We start from the raw sequence: 16,047 nt of genomic DNA, 5'->3' as shown, positions 1-16,047 counted from the left end.
AAGATGGTGCCAGCTGCATTAGGGTTGCCGCACAAGGGTTTAGTGTCTCCACTATAAAAGAGGAACATTATGCAGAGAGTTGAGAGATGGAGTGTGAGAGTTTTCTGAGAGGTGAGAAAGAGAGAAACTTTGTTTAGCATAAGCTTAAGATCATTGTTGTCTCTTATTCAAGAACACTACGAAGTGAGCTTAAGTGCTAGTGAAGGGCATTAGGCTGTCACTTGTATGTTCTTGTTGTAAACACCAAACTGAAAACTAGTGGATTCCGGGGATAGCCTCGGCGAGACGTAGCGACCATGGTTAATGGGTCGTGAACTCGTTAAATCTCTTGTGTTCTTTATCTTTCTGCAAGTTCTTACTTTTCTGTGTTTATTGCTCTCTGTTTTGTGCTTCACTGCTCTGTTTCACAAACACACAAGCTTCTTTCTTGGTTTTCTGGTTTGCAACAGAGGAAAGTCTACACCTTTGACTTTGTAAACCTTAACAGAGTGGTATCAGAGCCTTGGTTACTTGGTTGTGGTTCTGTAAAGATCTCTCCAGTCAAGAATCATGGCATCAGCAAGAATAGAGGTTGAGAAATTTGATGGGCGTGGAGACTACACATTGTGGAAGGAGAAACTCATTGCTCATCTGGAGATATTAGGTCTGAGTGAAGCTTTAAGAGAGACTAAGATTTCAGAAGAAAAGGTCTCAGATTCAGAGAAGACAGAAGAAGGGAAAGACAAGAAGGTAGCAGAAGAAATCTCTGAAGAAAAGATGAAGAAAGCAAGAAGCACTATCATCTTGAGTGTTTCAAACCAGGTCCTTAGAAAGATTATCAAGGAGAAGACTGCAGCTTCAATGTTCACTGCTTTGGACAAGCTGTACATGTCTAAGGCTCTGCCAAACAGGATATATCTGAAACAAAAGCTTTACAGCTTCAAGATGAACGAAAATCAGTCTATTGAAGGTAATATTGATGACTTTCTACGTTTAATAGCTGATCTGGAGAACACTAATGTTAGTATAGCTGATGAAGATCAAGCCATACTGTTGTTGATGTCTTTGCCTAGACAGTTTGACCAGTTAAGAGATACACTGAGATATGGGACAGCTAGAACTACTTTGTCTCTAGATGAAATCATTTCAGTCATTCATGCTAAAGAACTAGAGCTGGGTTTAAGTAGAAAGAGCCCTAAAACTCAAGCAGAAGGGTTGTATGTCAAAGATAAGGCAGAGAACAGGGGAAGATATGAGCAGAGAGAAAAAGGCAAGGGTAACAGAGCAAGATCCAAATCTAAGAGTAAACGAGGGTGTTGGATCTGTGGAGAAGAAGGTCACTTTAAGAGTTCCTGCCCAAACAAGAACAAAGCTCAGACAAGACCCAAAGATCAAGGAAACAACAAGGCTGAAGCTTCTACAGCAAAAGCGAACCTAGTGGAAGCTACTGGGTTGTATGTGACAGAAGCTCTACATTCAACAGAAGTAAATCTGGAGAATGAGTGGATCATGGATACTGGCTGTAGCTGTCACATGACCTACAGAAGAGACTGGTTTGAGCATTTAAATGAAGAAGCTGGAGGTGCAGTCAGAATGGGAAATAAAACAGTCTCTAAGGTCAAAGGAGTAGGGAGTATTCGCATCAAGAATGAAGACGGTTTGAATGTAGTGCTCACAAATGTGAAATACATTCCTGAGATGGACAGAAATTTGTTATCTCTTGGCACTTTTGAGAAATCCGGTTACAGATTTGAATCAGAGAATGGTATTCTAAGTATCAAGGTTGGAGGACAGACTCTTCTACAAGGAAGAAGACATGAGACACTATATCTACTTCAAGGAAAAGCTGTGATAGAAGAATCACATGCTACTGAAAAGAGAGAAGATGATACAGTGCTCTGGCACAGAAGATTGGGTCACATGAGTCAGAAAAACATGAATGTGCTGCTCAACAAAGGGCTTCTAGACAAGAAGAAAGTGACAACCTTTGATTTGTGTGAAGACTGCATATATGGAAGATCTAAAAGAGTGGGTTTTAACATAGCTCAGCACAACACAAAGGAAAAGCTTGAGTATGTGCATTCAGACTTATGGGGAGCACCATCTGTTCCATTCTCACTTGGTAAGTGCCAGTACTTCATATCATTCATTGATGATTACTCGAGAAAAGTGTGGGTATACTTTCTGAAATTTAAAGATGAAGCGTTTGATAAGTTTGTTGAGTGGGTTAATATGGTGGAGAATCAAACTGAGCTGAAGTTGAAGACTCTCAGAACTGACAATGGACTTGAATACTGCAACAAACAGTTTGATGGTTTCTGTGAAGCAAAAGGGATTCTGAGGCACAGAACATGTGCTTACACTCCGCAACAAAACGGAGTTGCAGAACGTATGAACAGAACCATCATGGAAAAGGTCAGAAGTATGTTGAGTGATTCAGGGTTACCAAAGAGATTTTGGGCTGAAGCCACTCACACTGCAGTTATTCTAATCAACAAAACGCCATCATCAGCACTGAATTTTGATATCCCAGACAAAAAATGGTCTGGAAAGGCTCCGGTTTACAGCTACCTAAGAAGATTTGGTTGTGTTACTTTCGTTCACAGTGATGATGGGAAGCTAAATCCGAGAGCTAAGAAGGGTATACTTGTTGGTTATCCGGTTGGAGTGAAAGGTTACAAGGTTTGGTTGATAGATGAAAAGAAATTTGCAGTCAGCAGAAATGTTATCTTTCAAGAAAATGCAGTCTATAAAGATTTGCTAAAGGGAAATGAAAGCATTGCTGTGGAAGAAGATGATCTATCTAGATCATATGTTGAATTGGATCTTGATGCAGAAAGAGATACTATCTCAGGTGGAGATCATGAAGCTGAACATCACTCACCAAGATCAAGTTCACCAAACCTGCAATCTCCAACACAGGTTAATGATGATGCAGGAATTGATGTAAATCAATCTCCTAGAAGCTATCATCTGGTTAGAGACAGAGAAAGAAGACAAATCAGACCACCTGTCAGATTTGATGATGAAGATTATTATCTAGAAGCTTTATGCACTACAGAAGATGGAGATACTCTAGAACCTGAAGATTACAGAGATGCTAAAAGAGATGTTAATTGGCTGAAATGGAAGCTAGCTATGGATGAGGAAATCGATTCTCAGATGAAGAATAACACCTGGACTACAGTGGAAAGACCTGAAAATCAAAGAGTAATAGGGTGTAAGTGGATCTACAAGTATAAACTTGGGATACCAGGCGTGGAAGAACCTCGTTACAAAGCTAGACTTGTTGCCAAAGGGTATGCTCAGAGAGAAGGAATCGATTATCATGAGATCTTTGCTCCTGTAGTAAAACACGTATCCATAAGGATTCTGCTTGCTATTGTTGCTCAATAAGACTTAGAGCTGGAGCAGTTAGACGTCAAGACAGCTTTCCTTAATGGAGAGTTAAAGGAAAAGATCTACATGACTCCTCCTGAGGGATATGAATGCATGTTCAAAGACAATCAAGTATGTCTTTTGAACAAAGCTCTGTACGGGTTGAAACAGGCACCAAGGCAGTGGAATGAGAAATTTGACAAGTACATGTCTGAAATCGGTTTTGTCAGAAGTCAATATGACTATTGTGCTTACACAAAGAAGCTTGGTGAAGATTCTATCATGTATCTACTTCTCTATGTAGATGACATGCTGGTTGCCTCCAAAGACAAAGAAGCAATTGCTAAGCTAAAGGAGGAGCTCAGCTTAAAGTTTGAAATGAAGGATCTTGGACCTGCAAAAAGGATCCTAGGCATTGAGATCATCAGAGACAGAAAGTTGGGGGTCTTGAGACTGTCTCAAGAAGGTTATCTGAACAAAGTTCTTGAGACTTACAATATGCAGAACACAAAGCCTGCAGCAACTCCACTAGGAGCAGAGTTAAAACTGAGTGCTGCTACACCAGAAAAAGTGGCCAGGGATGAAGATTACATGAAGACAGTTCCTTACTGCAACGCTGTGGGGAGCATTATGTATGCTATGGTTGGTACACGATTAGATTTGGCCTTTCCTGTAGGAATCATAAGCAGATTCATGAGCCAGCCTGTGAGAGATCACTGGCATGGAGTCAAGTGGGTGTTGAAGTACATCAAAGGCACACTATCAACAAAGTTGTGCTACAAGAAGAGTTCTGAATTTAAGCTGGTGGGTTACTGTGATGCAGATTATGGAGGTGATAGAGATAGTAGAAGATCTACCACAGGTTTGGTGTTTACTCTTGGAGGAAACACACTAAGTTGGAAATCTGGTCTGCAAAGAGTTGTATCAATATCAACTACGGAGTCTGAGTATATGGCATTGACTGAAGCAGTAAAAGAGGCTGTGTGGTTGAAGGGAATTCTTAGGGAGTTTGGCTATGAACAGAAGACTGTCGAGATCTTCTGCGATTCTCAGAGTGCCATTGCACTCTCAAAGAACAATGTGCATCATGAAAGAACAAAGCACATTGATGTGAAACACCACTTCATCAGAGATGTGATTGCTAATGGTGATGTGGAAGTTCTGAAAATTTCAACAGAGAAGAATCCTGCTGATATTTTCACAAAGGTGTTACCTGTTAACAAGTTTCAAACTGCATTGAACTTGTTACAGGTCAAGTCTGAGTAATCTACTCAGGGATCCGAGGCTGGAATCCAGATACTAGTTCAAGGTACTATATCTCTCTCTCTAAGTTAAGTGTGGCTGATTGGCTTGATCATCTTTGTCTCAGGTGGAGATTTGTGAAGATGAGACGTGATGAACAAGCCTCATTGGTGACAATAAAGACAACTCAAGGAGTAACTCAGGTGACATAAATCAAACTAGAGTTAAGTTAAGCTTTTGGGACCACAGACCAAAATCAGAAACTGCAACAAGACAAAAAAAGCAGAGTTGCAGGTTTTGGCAAAAGGAACGTTGGTGTGTCTTGTAATCAGGTTCAAGATGTGTGGCTGTAGATCCATAATCAAGTTTGAATGAAGATGGTGCCAGCTGCATTAGGGTTGCCGCACAAGGGTTTAGTGTCTCCACTATAAAAGAGGAACATTATGCAGAGAGTTGAGAGATGGAGTGTGAGAGTTTTCTGAGAGGTGAGAAAGAGAGAAACTTTGTTTAGCATAAGCTTAAGATCATTGTTGTCTCTTATTCAAGAACACTACGAAGTGAGCTTAAGTGCTAGTGAAGGGCATTAGGCTGTCACTTGTATGTTCTTGTTGTAAACACCAAACTGAAAACTAGTGGATTCCGGGGATAGCCTCGGCGAGACGTAGCGACCATGGTTAATGGGTCGTGAACTCGTTAAATCTCTTGTGTTCTTTATCTTTCTGCAAGTTCTTACTTTTCTGTGTTTATTGCTCTCTGTTTTGTGCTTCACTGCTCTGTTTCACAAACACACAAGCTTCTTTCTTGGTTTTCTGGTTTGCAACAGAGGAAAGTCTACACCTTTGACTTTGTAAACCTTAACACTGACAACATTGTAAAACTGCTTGACAATTATCTAAGTTGCTCATTTAAACAAGTGACTACGCTATACAATTATACAAATATAAATCAAGTTACTAATAATCGTCAAAGCAATTTGTTGGGTAAACACGTTGTAAATGCATCGAACTGCTTATTTCAGTCGGAAGAGTTTATCAGAAAACATCACATTTAGTAGATTTTAGTGAACCCGCAAATGAGCAATATAGACCACTAAGAAAAAATATAGTGATCGCCGAGAGATAGCTTTCGGATGCTCTTTGTCATACAAATTCTCTGCTAAGTGTATTTCGATTCGAGGTACGTTTTGACAGACATACTATACTATCATTGATATGTCGCATATACTTGACAATGCTCACTAAAGAACGAGAAACTTACATTTATCACTTTGTCTCGCTTGTACATGAATTCACTTAATTACCCAATATCAACTCTGGACTCATTTTGTCTCTCCACACAAATTCATTCAGTCAAATGTCTCTATACTACATACGCATAGTCGCAGTTTCAATCAAGAAAACCATTGTCTAGTATCCCAAATATATGAAAACCTCTTCTCCGGTCTCCCACTGAATAAAAAACAACTTCAAGAATTCAAAAATCTTCTAATATGTTAGCCAATCGGATTAAAATGGGCTTTGAGTTTCGGCCCACTTAAAACCTTGTCTGTCTCAATCGTTCTTAGTTCTCTCTCACCTGTAAAACTTTCTCCTGTGGAAGAAGAAAAGCAAAATCCACGAGAGATACAGATAGGAAAGTGGTAAAAGTGAATTCGATTCCTGCTTCTGTTTAGGACTCGGATTCGGATTTGGAATCTGCTCCTTGAGCAGAATCAGAGGAAATGGTGACGTACGTTAGCGCGTTGTTCTACGGAGTTGGAGGCATAGTCGTCGCCGGAGTGGCGCTGCTCGTAGCCTTCCAGGAGAAGCTTGTCTATGTACCAGTGCTTCCTGGTTTAAGCAAGTCCTATCCGATCACTCCCTCTAGGCTGAATCTCGACTACGAGGACGTTTGGCTTCAATCATCTGATGGCGTACGCCTCCACGCTTGGTTCATCAAGATGTTCCCCCATTGTCGAGGTCCTTTCTCGTTTTTATTTCTGACTTCTTTCTCCATACTGCTCATCGGTTCAGTAAATTTTTTTGGCCGATTTGGTTTATGCATTTCGGAAAGCTTCTGAATCTACCGAATTTTGGGGATTTCTTTAGCTAGGTTTTGGTCTCCTGTTCCTAGATTTGTGATCTTTTGCTGCTTTTAAGCTCATTTGGAACTTATCAGCTACCCAAAAGCTAGTTGAAAAATATGCCTCAAAGTACTTCTCGTGGTTGGTAGCTTTAGCTTAACTGGACCGAGTTTGAGGCTCCGAGTTCTGATAGTTGATATTTGGATTGTTTTCCTTCCGTGCAGGTCCAACCATTCTATTTTTCCAGGAAAATGCCGGAAGTATCCTTTCCAGAGCCATTGCGTGGTCTTTGTTTGTTTATATATGTATGCTCTAAGGAGTTTATGTGTAAGCCTGTCTGGTTTATATATTTTACGTTTTATGTCTGTTGGCTGGGATTCTTTACCTTGTGGCGGCCTTGACCTTAAGAACCCCAGATATTGCTCATCGTCTGGAAATGGTTCGCATCATGATTCAAAAATTGAAGTGCAATGTATTCATGCTTTCATATCGCGGGTTAGTTTCATTTAGCTGGTTTCTGGTCTATCTTTGATCTTAATTGTTTGTTAGTCTAAACATTGGATCTGTTTACACTATGCTGATTGATTTTCCCGTGCTTAGCTATGGGGCAAGTGATGGTTCTCCTTCACAACATGGACTCACAAAAGATGCTCAGGTTTGTTCGTCTCCCTGAATCTATCCATATCCTTACACTCTTCGGTTTATCTCCATGTATTTTATTATCCATTTTCTTGTCTGATACTTATGTTAGGCTGCATTGGATCACCTTTCTCAAAGGACTGACATTGATACATCTAGAATAGTTGTATTTGGAAGGTCCCTTGGAGGAGCCGTTGGAGCTTTGCTTACCAAAAACAATCCAGATAAGGTAACATTCGTAAATATTCTTATTGGCAGCATGTTAGGAGTAGAGAAAATGTATATTTAGTATAGAAGCAGAGAGAGAAGAGAGAGCCCGCCATCACTGTAGATGTTATTGTTTAAAGGGAGAAATATTATTCAGAATCCCACATGGTTACAGATAAGACTAACCAATGCCTTATAAATTTATAAGGCCTAAGGGCACCTTCTGCACTTCTCTAGGGCCTGGTTTGGATAGCTTCTTATCAGTATCTGCGATTAGTACTCATGGTCCTTGGCAGATGGCCTGGAGTCTGTTGCACAAAAATTTCTATAGTAACTCATTAGTTAGATTCTAGTCATTTTTCATCAGTAATGATGATCTACTCGGTCAGTTCTATCGGAATTAGTTATTTATTGTGAAATAGTCTAGTCATTTGGCAATATTAAATGGGGGTTCGTTTGAGCTTTGAGAGTGGCCTCCTTTTATTAACCCCACTGAAACTTCCTGTTATATGCAAAAGAACTTTATCCTTCTCAGAAAATTTCTTGGTAAATGACAATTACAGATGCCTTGATAAGTTGCATATTCTTTTTTCTTGTTGTTTCTACTTTCAGAATTTCATTTGATATCTACACGTCCAATGGTTGTATGTTTACCATTTGCAAATGTCCTGACATAGGTATCTGCATTGATTCTGGAAAATACTTTCACTTCCATTCTTGATATGGCTGGCGTTTTGCTACCCTTCTTAAAGTGGTTTATTGGAGGAAGTGGTACAAAAAGCCTGAAGCTTCTTAATTTTGTTGTACGCTCCCCCTGGAAAACAATTGATGCTATTGCTGAGGTAAGAAACAGTTGTAGACTTTAGCAGATTTCTCTTTAGATGGATTGTTTTTGTTTATAGTTTCCAAAGAAATGGCTTAAACAAGCAGTTACCATTATGTTACCTTAAAGAGCTCTATATTAATATATCTCATGCATTTGCATTCCTTTTAACGGGACGTAATTAAAGTACACCACAAGCTGACTGATTGCTCTCTGATTTGTTCCACGGCTTAAAACTTAAAAGGGAATAAAGAGGGAGCTTGATGTCCTGCAAAAAATATGTCCCTGTTAGATCAATGTCTTCTCATTTGATTGTCTGTAGCAACCCGTGATAAACTGATCTTGAAACAATAACAGGTCAAACAGCCGGTGCTTTTCCTCTCTGGACTGCAAGATGAGATGGTCCCTCCATTTCACATGAAAATGCTGTATGCGAAAGCGGCTGCCCGTAATTCTCAGTGCACCTTTGTGGAGTTTCCAAATGGGATGCATATGGATACATGGCTGTCTGGTGGAGAAGTATACTGGAAAACAAACATGCAGTTTCTTGAAAAGTATGCACCTGAGAAAGGAAGAACGATACGGGTAAAATTATTTCCCGAAGTTTAAGAATAATGTGTCTTACCAATGCTTCTTGAGATAATTTTTTTTGAATGGTTTGTTCTTGAAGTATAAGTTAATATCTGATGTCAGGAAGGTAAATGAGTTGGCGATGCTGTGATTAGAGGAGGATTTGACTCACTTGGCTCCTACATTGCAACCTGAAAGGACAGTATCTTGATAACCATGTTTATACGTATGTTGCATTTGGGAGTGATAGATACAACTTGTTCTGAGAGTGAGATATTGGAGAGATACTTTGTAAGCAGAACAGCTAGTGGAGATGACAAATGTAAGTTAATCAGGTGCATTTGCGTCGTCTCAGTTTTCCTTCTTTTTTTTTTGTTGTCTTGGTTATTTTTTCCAACTCTGATGGTGTTTCTCTCCGATCGTGTAACCATTTTCCTCTGAATGATCATTGCCTGTGTAGATGATTGAGAAAGCTCAAAGACATAGTTATTATCAAATCTTGAATTTGTTTGTTTATCATATTACATATACTGTATTATCTCTCATATATATTCCATAGATCATCAGAATAATTTTTCAATTTTTCGAACCTATATCTAGTAGTTTGGTGAAGACTGTAGAGTGTCTCTTGTTTAAAATCTGATAATACGAATAATAAGCGCTATGTTATGAGATTCCATTTCTTGCTTGTAACAACCCTCATAACCAACCAAACACTCATCATTTTAACTATTAGAGTAAAGGTTTCATCATAATCCTTACATATGCAAAAAAGCTCATCATATAAGCTTATGAAAAGCTTTTCGTACTGGCTAATGATAGTTCGTTGCAGAACGTCAGTGTTCATGTGTCTTCTTTGGAGTTGGTGTTAAGTGTGACATTGATGTCTTGTTCGCCGGTCAGATGTGATTACGTTTATCATGGTTAAAGCTAAATGGAAATAATTAGTATGGGAGCAATTATTATGCCAACAGTTTCTATATTAACTTACTAATAAGTGATTAAAAAAAAGAAGGTGTGTGACTATCGGGTCTGTCACGGTCCACGGAGCACTTTCTTCCGTCTTCATTCAACTTTTTCTTACTTTATCACTTCAAACAAAAATTTATGCTTTTCGAAAAGACACAAACCTCACTATCAATGCCGCTCTCTCATCGTTTCTGATTCTGAGAGAGTGTGTGAGACGGACATGGACGGAGGAGGAGGAGGAGCTGCGCACTACAACCCTCGAACTGTCGAAGAAGTCTTCCGAGATTTCAAGGGTCGTCGAGCTGGCATCATCCAAGCTCTCACCACTGGTAATCTTCTTCTTCTTCGTTTTTTCTTTTAAAGTTTGAATTTTTTTCATGGGTTTTGGATTTTTCATTGGAATTCTTCTCTTGATGATCGTTTGGTGCCTTGATTCAGACTACTTCATTGAACAATTGTGATCTAGTGTTGTGTTGGTGATACTTATTTCTCTGATTTGGGAACAATTTTTCTGATTGATTCAATTGGTTTGTTTTTGCAGATGTCGAAGATTTTTTCCAGCAATGTGATCCTGGTTAGGGGTTGCTGTCTCTGTCTCTCTCTCTAGCTTTTATTATACTACTTGACTTTTCTCAAGCTGCTTCATTTATTCACGATTTTGACTTCTAGGTTCCCACTATTAATGCTTATGGTCTCTCGTTTTATAGGGGTTTCTTTTCTAGTTATTCATTATGGAGATGCGGTTTAAGTACAGTTTTGCTTCTACTTTCTGCCGTAGATTTGTTGTCTGTAGTTTTTCTTGGCTGGTTTTGGATTTGACACGGTAAAGCTTATCCAAATCAATAGGGACACTGAAAATTACATCATCTGTCTCTCCTGCTTACTTTATTCCGTACTGGTGGCTGATGATATTGAACATTTGGGCAATGTTTCTTTCTAGTTTCGTGATTTGGTCTCCCCATGAATGAATAGTTTTCTCCTTTGGTGCTGTCATCTTTCTCTGCATATTGACTTCGTGCATTGTGGGTTCTTTGTCACAACTACACATAGTTTGCTTGTCTCAATTGCATGTGTGCACATTATGAAATTCCTTGCAGCTTTAAATCTTGTTGTATTGGATGACTATGTAATGACATTTCAGAGAAGGAGAATCTTTGCTTGTATGGATTCCCGAATGAAGTTTGGGAAGTTAACTTACCAGCTGAAGAGGTTCCACCAGAGCTCCCCGAACCTGCACTCGGCATCAACTTTGCCAGAGATGGAATGCAGGAAAAAGACTGGCTTTCTCTCGTTGCTGTCCACAGTGATGCGTGGTTACTATCTGTGTCCTTTTACTTCGGTTCAAGATTTGGTTTTGATAAAGCTGACAGGTATCATCTGGCGTTCAGTTTATGAGATCTTCTATGCTCATTTCTCCACAATTAATTATCATGATATTCCAGCATTTCCATACTAATCCTTTAAAATTGCTAATATTCAGGAAGCGCTTGTTCAATATGATAAATGAGGTTCCTACTGTATTTGAAGTTGTCACTGGAAATGCGAAAAGACAAACAAAGGAAAAACCCTCTTCAGCAAATCAAAATGACAACAGATTCAAGTCAAATTCAAAACTGGTAAGACTCATGATGTCCTTTAATAGATTGAGAACATTAATTCCTTTACTCAACAGAACAAACCAAACTAAATAACCCTGTCATGAATTCTAGAGCTTATGCTACTCTCCCAAACCATTTTCCAACTCCATCTCTTGGTCCTACCACTTTCGGTTCTTATTTTAACTCCTACCATAGTACACGTTCTAAGCTGTTCGGTAGTTTAGCTGGCAACTCAAATAGAAACCTATGCAAAAATGTCTCGATAGTGATAGTCTATATCCTGAAAGTCTTGCGGAAAGAGCTTTGTTCCAGCCTTAGACTTTCTCTGAATTGCTTGTTTTCGATACTCAAGCTTCTTTGTTCGTCTACTCTTATCCTTTTTTTATTTTTATTTTTGTTTTGTTTTTTGCAGTTTTTCAGAATTTAGGAATGATTTAAATGGATACTCGAAAACCCACAGGACTGGCATATGTTTTTAACATTGTAACGGGTTCAACCAATATATGACATTTTTATTTCCGGTCATTACATAATCTTGGAAGTCTCTTTCGTGAATGCTACTACATACTTTGATTAATTCCTTACAGAACACGATTGGAACACCTTTACTTATTATAACTCCATAAGAGACACGATTAAAAGTTTTTTTAGCCTCTTCTACTACATATACTTATGTGTCAGATAACCCAAAAGCATATTTGCGTAGGCTTAAAGTATCAGAGACTGAATTTTGTTTTGTTTTAAGGTCTCTGTTGTAGCTTTGCTCCTACTCCTTTTCTGCTAACCTCGAGTATTGTAAACACATAACCGAAGTATGATGCACAATTTTGGTCCAGAAAAAACTTTTTCGTCATATGCATTACAGATTGTAAGATCTTACACAGTTTGCTATTGAGGTTCTAAAACATTGACCGAACACAATATTCTTACTTCTGTTATTATGGTTTGTGCACCTTGTGGCTTATGAAACCTCTGGGTTTGAGGTAGAACAAAGAAGGCTAGTGTCTTCAACTGTAATTGTTTGTTTGTTATTAGCATGGATTCAAAGAAACTATTCTGAAATTACTACATCAGTAAGTACTGAAACGACAGAGTTGTCTCCAAGTTTATTAATTCAGCGACATTTATTGATTAGTCTTTGAAATTTACACTTTGCTATATTAGTGTAGTTAATATATTCTTTCATCTTGAATGCAGAGAGGTTTAGATGGCAAAAGTTCAAAGACGATACAGGCCAAGGAAGAGGAACAAGGATCAGAGGAAGTGGAAGTGGAAGAGGAAGAGGAAGAGGAAGAGGAAGAGGATGAAGATGAACATGGTGAAACCCTGTGTGGAGCTTGTGGAGATAACTATGCTTCTGATGAATTCTGGATTTGCTGTGACATGTGCGAGAAGTGGTTCCATGGGAAATGTGTGAAGATCACTCCTGCTAGAGCTGAGCATATCAAGCATTACAAATGCCCTTCTTGCAGCAACAAAAGAGCACGACCCTAAACGTTTATCCCACTAGTCTTAGCTATGTATCTACCTATCCCCCAAATTGTACAATGCACTTAAGTCTGTTTGTTGTTCCTGAGTTCCCACATAGTTACTTTGAAGCATGTCCAGATTTGATTTCTCATCCCCAACTCTGTATAACTCAACTTGTAGTCTTTCAGTTTTCAGTATTTGATAAGATATGTTCTACAAGGCCAAGATCTGCAGAACCCATTACAAATTTCATACAACTAGAAATTAAATTGTTCCCACCTCAACATAAAAGAGTTTTATAACGTTTATCAGTTCTTCCAACTATATTAAACCTAGAGTTCAGCATTTTTGTTTCCGGAAACACCGAGAAGCTTGGCTAGTTCCCCGCTCTCATATGCATCTACAGTATCTGAAAACAAGAAAACAGATAAATTTGACAATCAGAAAATGATGTCATAAGGAAAGACGTTTTCTTGAAAGAGAGGAAAGGCAAGTATACCGTCTGATCCTCCAATGTGTTTTCCGTTTATGAAGACCTGCGGTACTGTTCGCCTTCCAAAAATCTCTCCAACTGCAGCTTGGATACTATACCCATCTTCTGCAAGACCCGAATAGATTACTCAATTTGTTAGTCACAAATGAATCTCTTAATGGTGACCCGTCAAAAGTTTCAAATAAAAGAAATGTCTAAGACTCTAAGATCTCATGGCAAAAAGAGATAACAAAACATAGCTGGATGATGAAAAATATGATTCAGTAAGTCTTAGAACGCACCTCTTTCATCAAGCTCCACAACATAAGGAACTTGATCCAGCTCTCTGAACACAGATTTGGCTTTCCTGCAATAGCTATTGACCAAACCACATGGAAGCAGAAGAAAATTATAGATGGTCATATACATGAGATCACTCTGTATAAACTCAAAAAGGAACATAGGAAAAGCAACGAGAAGTAAAACACATCACACTACAGAACCTGAATATCTTGGAAAAAAATCTGACTTTATTCCAAAATGTTCTCCACAAAATAAATGTAGCTCAACAACCATTTGTAAACAGAGATAACAGAGTTCTGTCACAGAGATCCCAATTCACCGAATATAATACAGGAAATATAAAGCCACGAAGACATGATCACTGGATTCAGTATACGTAATGTGGAGATTACTCTGTCAAGACAGTATACTACAACGAGACTTCACTCAAGTTTCAATTAAAAGATATCTAAGAAACCAAAAACGCAAATTGATGGGACTCAAGATCCAATTTTTATGCAAATCGGAGTGATTACTGATTAGAAATGGCCAGAGATAGAGAGACATACGGGCAGTAGGATTTGGAGAAGATGACGATCTTGTGGGAAGAGATAGTCTTCTTAACAAACTCAGCTTCTGGGGATGAATCAGAAGAAGAAACCATGGAGATGGATGTAACAAGTGTGACGAACAACATTACCATCGAGATAGATCTAAGCATTGTCATGGCTCCTTTCTTCTTCTTCTCTTTCGTCTGCTCAGTGAGATGCCAAATGAAGACGATGACTTGCAAGGATCGAACTGTACGGTGAAGTGTAAACAAGAGTGTTGTGACGGGCCCGGTTTAAACCGGCCCATCTAAAGCCCAAATCAAGGCATACTGTTTCAGCCCGTGATAAACCCAGTACACATATAACATTTTTTAAAAGAGTATTAGAGGATGATAATGACATGAAATAAGCTTAGTATTAAACGTTATAACACACCATCTTGCGGGGTTGAATTTGATTTCCCCCTAAGATACGTAATTCTAGAAAACCATACATCATCATCCCAAAAAACTATAAATTAAAATTTTATGTCACACAAACATCAGTTGAAATATAGAGTCAAAATCATTGTAAAGTTATTATAAAACATTCTCCACAAGTTATACATATCCTTATTTTTCTATATGGGACTTTCAAAACAGAAACGTTCACAAATAATGTTAATAATATATTTCCACATCGACCAAACTAATCCCTTAAATAAAGAGTAATGGAAATAGAGACAAATTAGGCCATAATATGCTCTTAAAAGGAAATAAAAGTGTGAAAAAGAGCAAGTCAAAAAAAGGATAGAGAGACAAAAAAATATGTAATGTTATAATTTATACAAGAACAAATCTTATTACAAGTCTAGTTGTCGTCTGGACTCAAACAGTGTTGTGGGTGGCTGACCACGAATGTGAATGTCCAACTCGATCCACCTCCCTTCTTCTCTCAGTGGACCAAACTCAATTCTTTTTTTTTTTTTTGTCACTATTGTTTATTAAAACCTTCAAACGAAGGAAACGGAAATACATAGCCGGAGAACACATTTAAGTCCCCAGAGTTTTAGCCGGCGGAAGACAATTCCCCGGAGCCAAAGTACAAACGAAAATGATAAAAGTAAGAAGCCAATATAAGGTACCAAACCACAATCGAAACAAGCTCAACAAACGAAACTTAAAAAATGAACCCCAAATTACTTTGATCCATTGGAAAGCATCTCACAACACAATTACTTCTTCTCTGAGAACTGAATTTCGTTGATGATGATAGTAACACCACAACCATCGGGAAAATTCGGAACTACTCGTCCTCGCTTGGTGATTAAAAGACTTGAGAAATTAAACCATCTACTTTCAAACTCCAGCTTGATGGGCTTCGATGATGAAGCTTTGGAACCATCAAATATATGCTGACATCGGTAAACTCGAGATTCACTCGACGGAGGTCCGATTAAGCAGAAGTAGACCTTTTCAGATCTTGATCCGGATCTGATCGTGACTTTCTAGTTGGAGGAAGCTGAAGGAGCTGCCTAACCGCATCATCACCCATCTCAACGATGAGAAATTAGGATCAATCGGTTCAAGGCCTAGGGAGGAGAAGCTACATCTGACGTAGTTGAAGACATATGAGAACTTGGGAGTCAAAACTGATTTCGAGAGTCGAAGAAGCATCACTTGGGCTTGTGCACATCATTGACCATCGCAACAGGGACTAGCGGAAAGATCCGCTAGAACTAAACCGGTCACCACCGCTAATGAAAGCCGACGATGCCGAATTTATAGCCAGCCATCTCCGCTGACAAAGCCGAAAGATGCCAGACA

General features: G+C 38.8%; 3 protein-coding genes across 4 annotated transcripts; 2 read left to right on the top strand and 1 right to left on the bottom strand.

Moving 5' to 3' along the window:
• Positions 1-6,183: 6,183 nt before the first annotated feature.
• LOC17882280 (protein bem46) lies at positions 6,184-9,421 on the top strand. 2 transcript variants are annotated; one of them, XM_023781535.1, is made up of 8 exons: positions 6,184-6,557; positions 6,886-6,921; positions 7,078-7,156; positions 7,262-7,316; positions 7,413-7,529; positions 8,185-8,349; positions 8,688-8,915; positions 9,028-9,421. In XM_023781535.1, exons 1-8 carry the CDS (start codon positions 6,320-6,322, stop codon positions 9,049-9,051), a joined length of 942 nt encoding a protein of 313 aa, XP_023637303.1. In that variant the 5' UTR covers positions 6,184-6,319; the 3' UTR covers positions 9,052-9,421. The 2 variants fall into 2 exon arrangements, with proteins under 2 accessions (XP_023637303.1, XP_006288278.1); XM_006288216.2 differs by having other exon boundaries at positions 6,185-6,557; positions 9,024-9,421.
• Positions 9,422-9,932: 511 nt separating this feature from the next.
• On the top strand, positions 9,933-13,142 carry LOC17884630 (PHD finger protein ALFIN-LIKE 5). Its single transcript, XM_006289201.2, has 5 exons — positions 9,933-10,198; positions 10,411-10,443; positions 11,011-11,239; positions 11,350-11,485; positions 12,665-13,142. Exons 1-5 carry the CDS (start codon positions 10,090-10,092, stop codon positions 12,959-12,961), a joined length of 804 nt encoding a protein of 267 aa, XP_006289263.1. The 5' UTR covers positions 9,933-10,089; the 3' UTR covers positions 12,962-13,142.
• On the bottom strand, positions 13,115-14,474 carry LOC17882033 (glutaredoxin-C4). Its single transcript, XM_023780530.1, has 4 exons — positions 14,261-14,474; positions 13,712-13,785; positions 13,437-13,535; positions 13,115-13,346 (listed from the first exon to the last, which is right to left on the bottom strand). Exons 1-4 carry the CDS (start codon positions 14,416-14,418, stop codon positions 13,270-13,272), a joined length of 408 nt encoding a protein of 135 aa, XP_023636298.1. The 5' UTR covers positions 14,419-14,474; the 3' UTR covers positions 13,115-13,269.
• Between the last annotated feature and the right edge of the window lie 1,573 nt (positions 14,475-16,047).

Source organism: Capsella rubella, unplaced genomic scaffold, assembly GCF_000375325.1.
Source record: "Capsella rubella cultivar Monte Gargano unplaced genomic scaffold, Caprub1_0 scaffold_6, whole genome shotgun sequence".
Lineage (NCBI taxonomy): Eukaryota > Viridiplantae > Streptophyta > Magnoliopsida > Brassicales > Brassicaceae > Capsella > Capsella rubella.
Note: the sequence above shows the minus strand (reverse complement) of the source record. Positions and strands in the feature narration are given on the sequence as shown.

Coding starts and splice junctions, on each gene's coding strand:
- LOC17882280 (XM_023781535.1), top strand. CDS start 6,320: ATGGTGACGTACGTTAGCGCGTTGTTCTACGGAGTTGGAGGCATAGTC. Junction 7,157..7,261: donor TTCATGCTTTCATATCGCGG/GTTAGTTTCATT, acceptor TCCCGTGCTTAG/CTATGGGGCAAGTGATGGTT. Junction 8,350..8,687: donor CAATTGATGCTATTGCTGAG/GTAAGAAACAGT, acceptor AAACAATAACAG/GTCAAACAGCCGGTGCTTTT.
- LOC17882033 (XM_023780530.1), bottom strand. CDS start 14,418: ATGACAATGCTTAGATCTATCTCGATGGTAATGTTGTTCGTCACACTT. Junction 13,536..13,711: donor TGTGGAGCTTGATGAAAGAG/GTGCGTTCTAAG, acceptor CGGGTCTTGCAG/AAGATGGGTATAGTATCCAA. Junction 13,347..13,436: donor ACACATTGGAGGATCAGACG/GTATACTTGCCT, acceptor TCTTGTTTTCAG/ATACTGTAGATGCATATGAG.
- LOC17884630 (XM_006289201.2), top strand. CDS start 10,090: ATGGACGGAGGAGGAGGAGGAGCTGCGCACTACAACCCTCGAACTGTC. Junction 10,444..11,010: donor TTTCCAGCAATGTGATCCTG/GTTAGGGGTTGC, acceptor ATGACATTTCAG/AGAAGGAGAATCTTTGCTTG. Junction 11,240..11,349: donor GGTTTTGATAAAGCTGACAG/GTATCATCTGGC, acceptor GCTAATATTCAG/GAAGCGCTTGTTCAATATGA.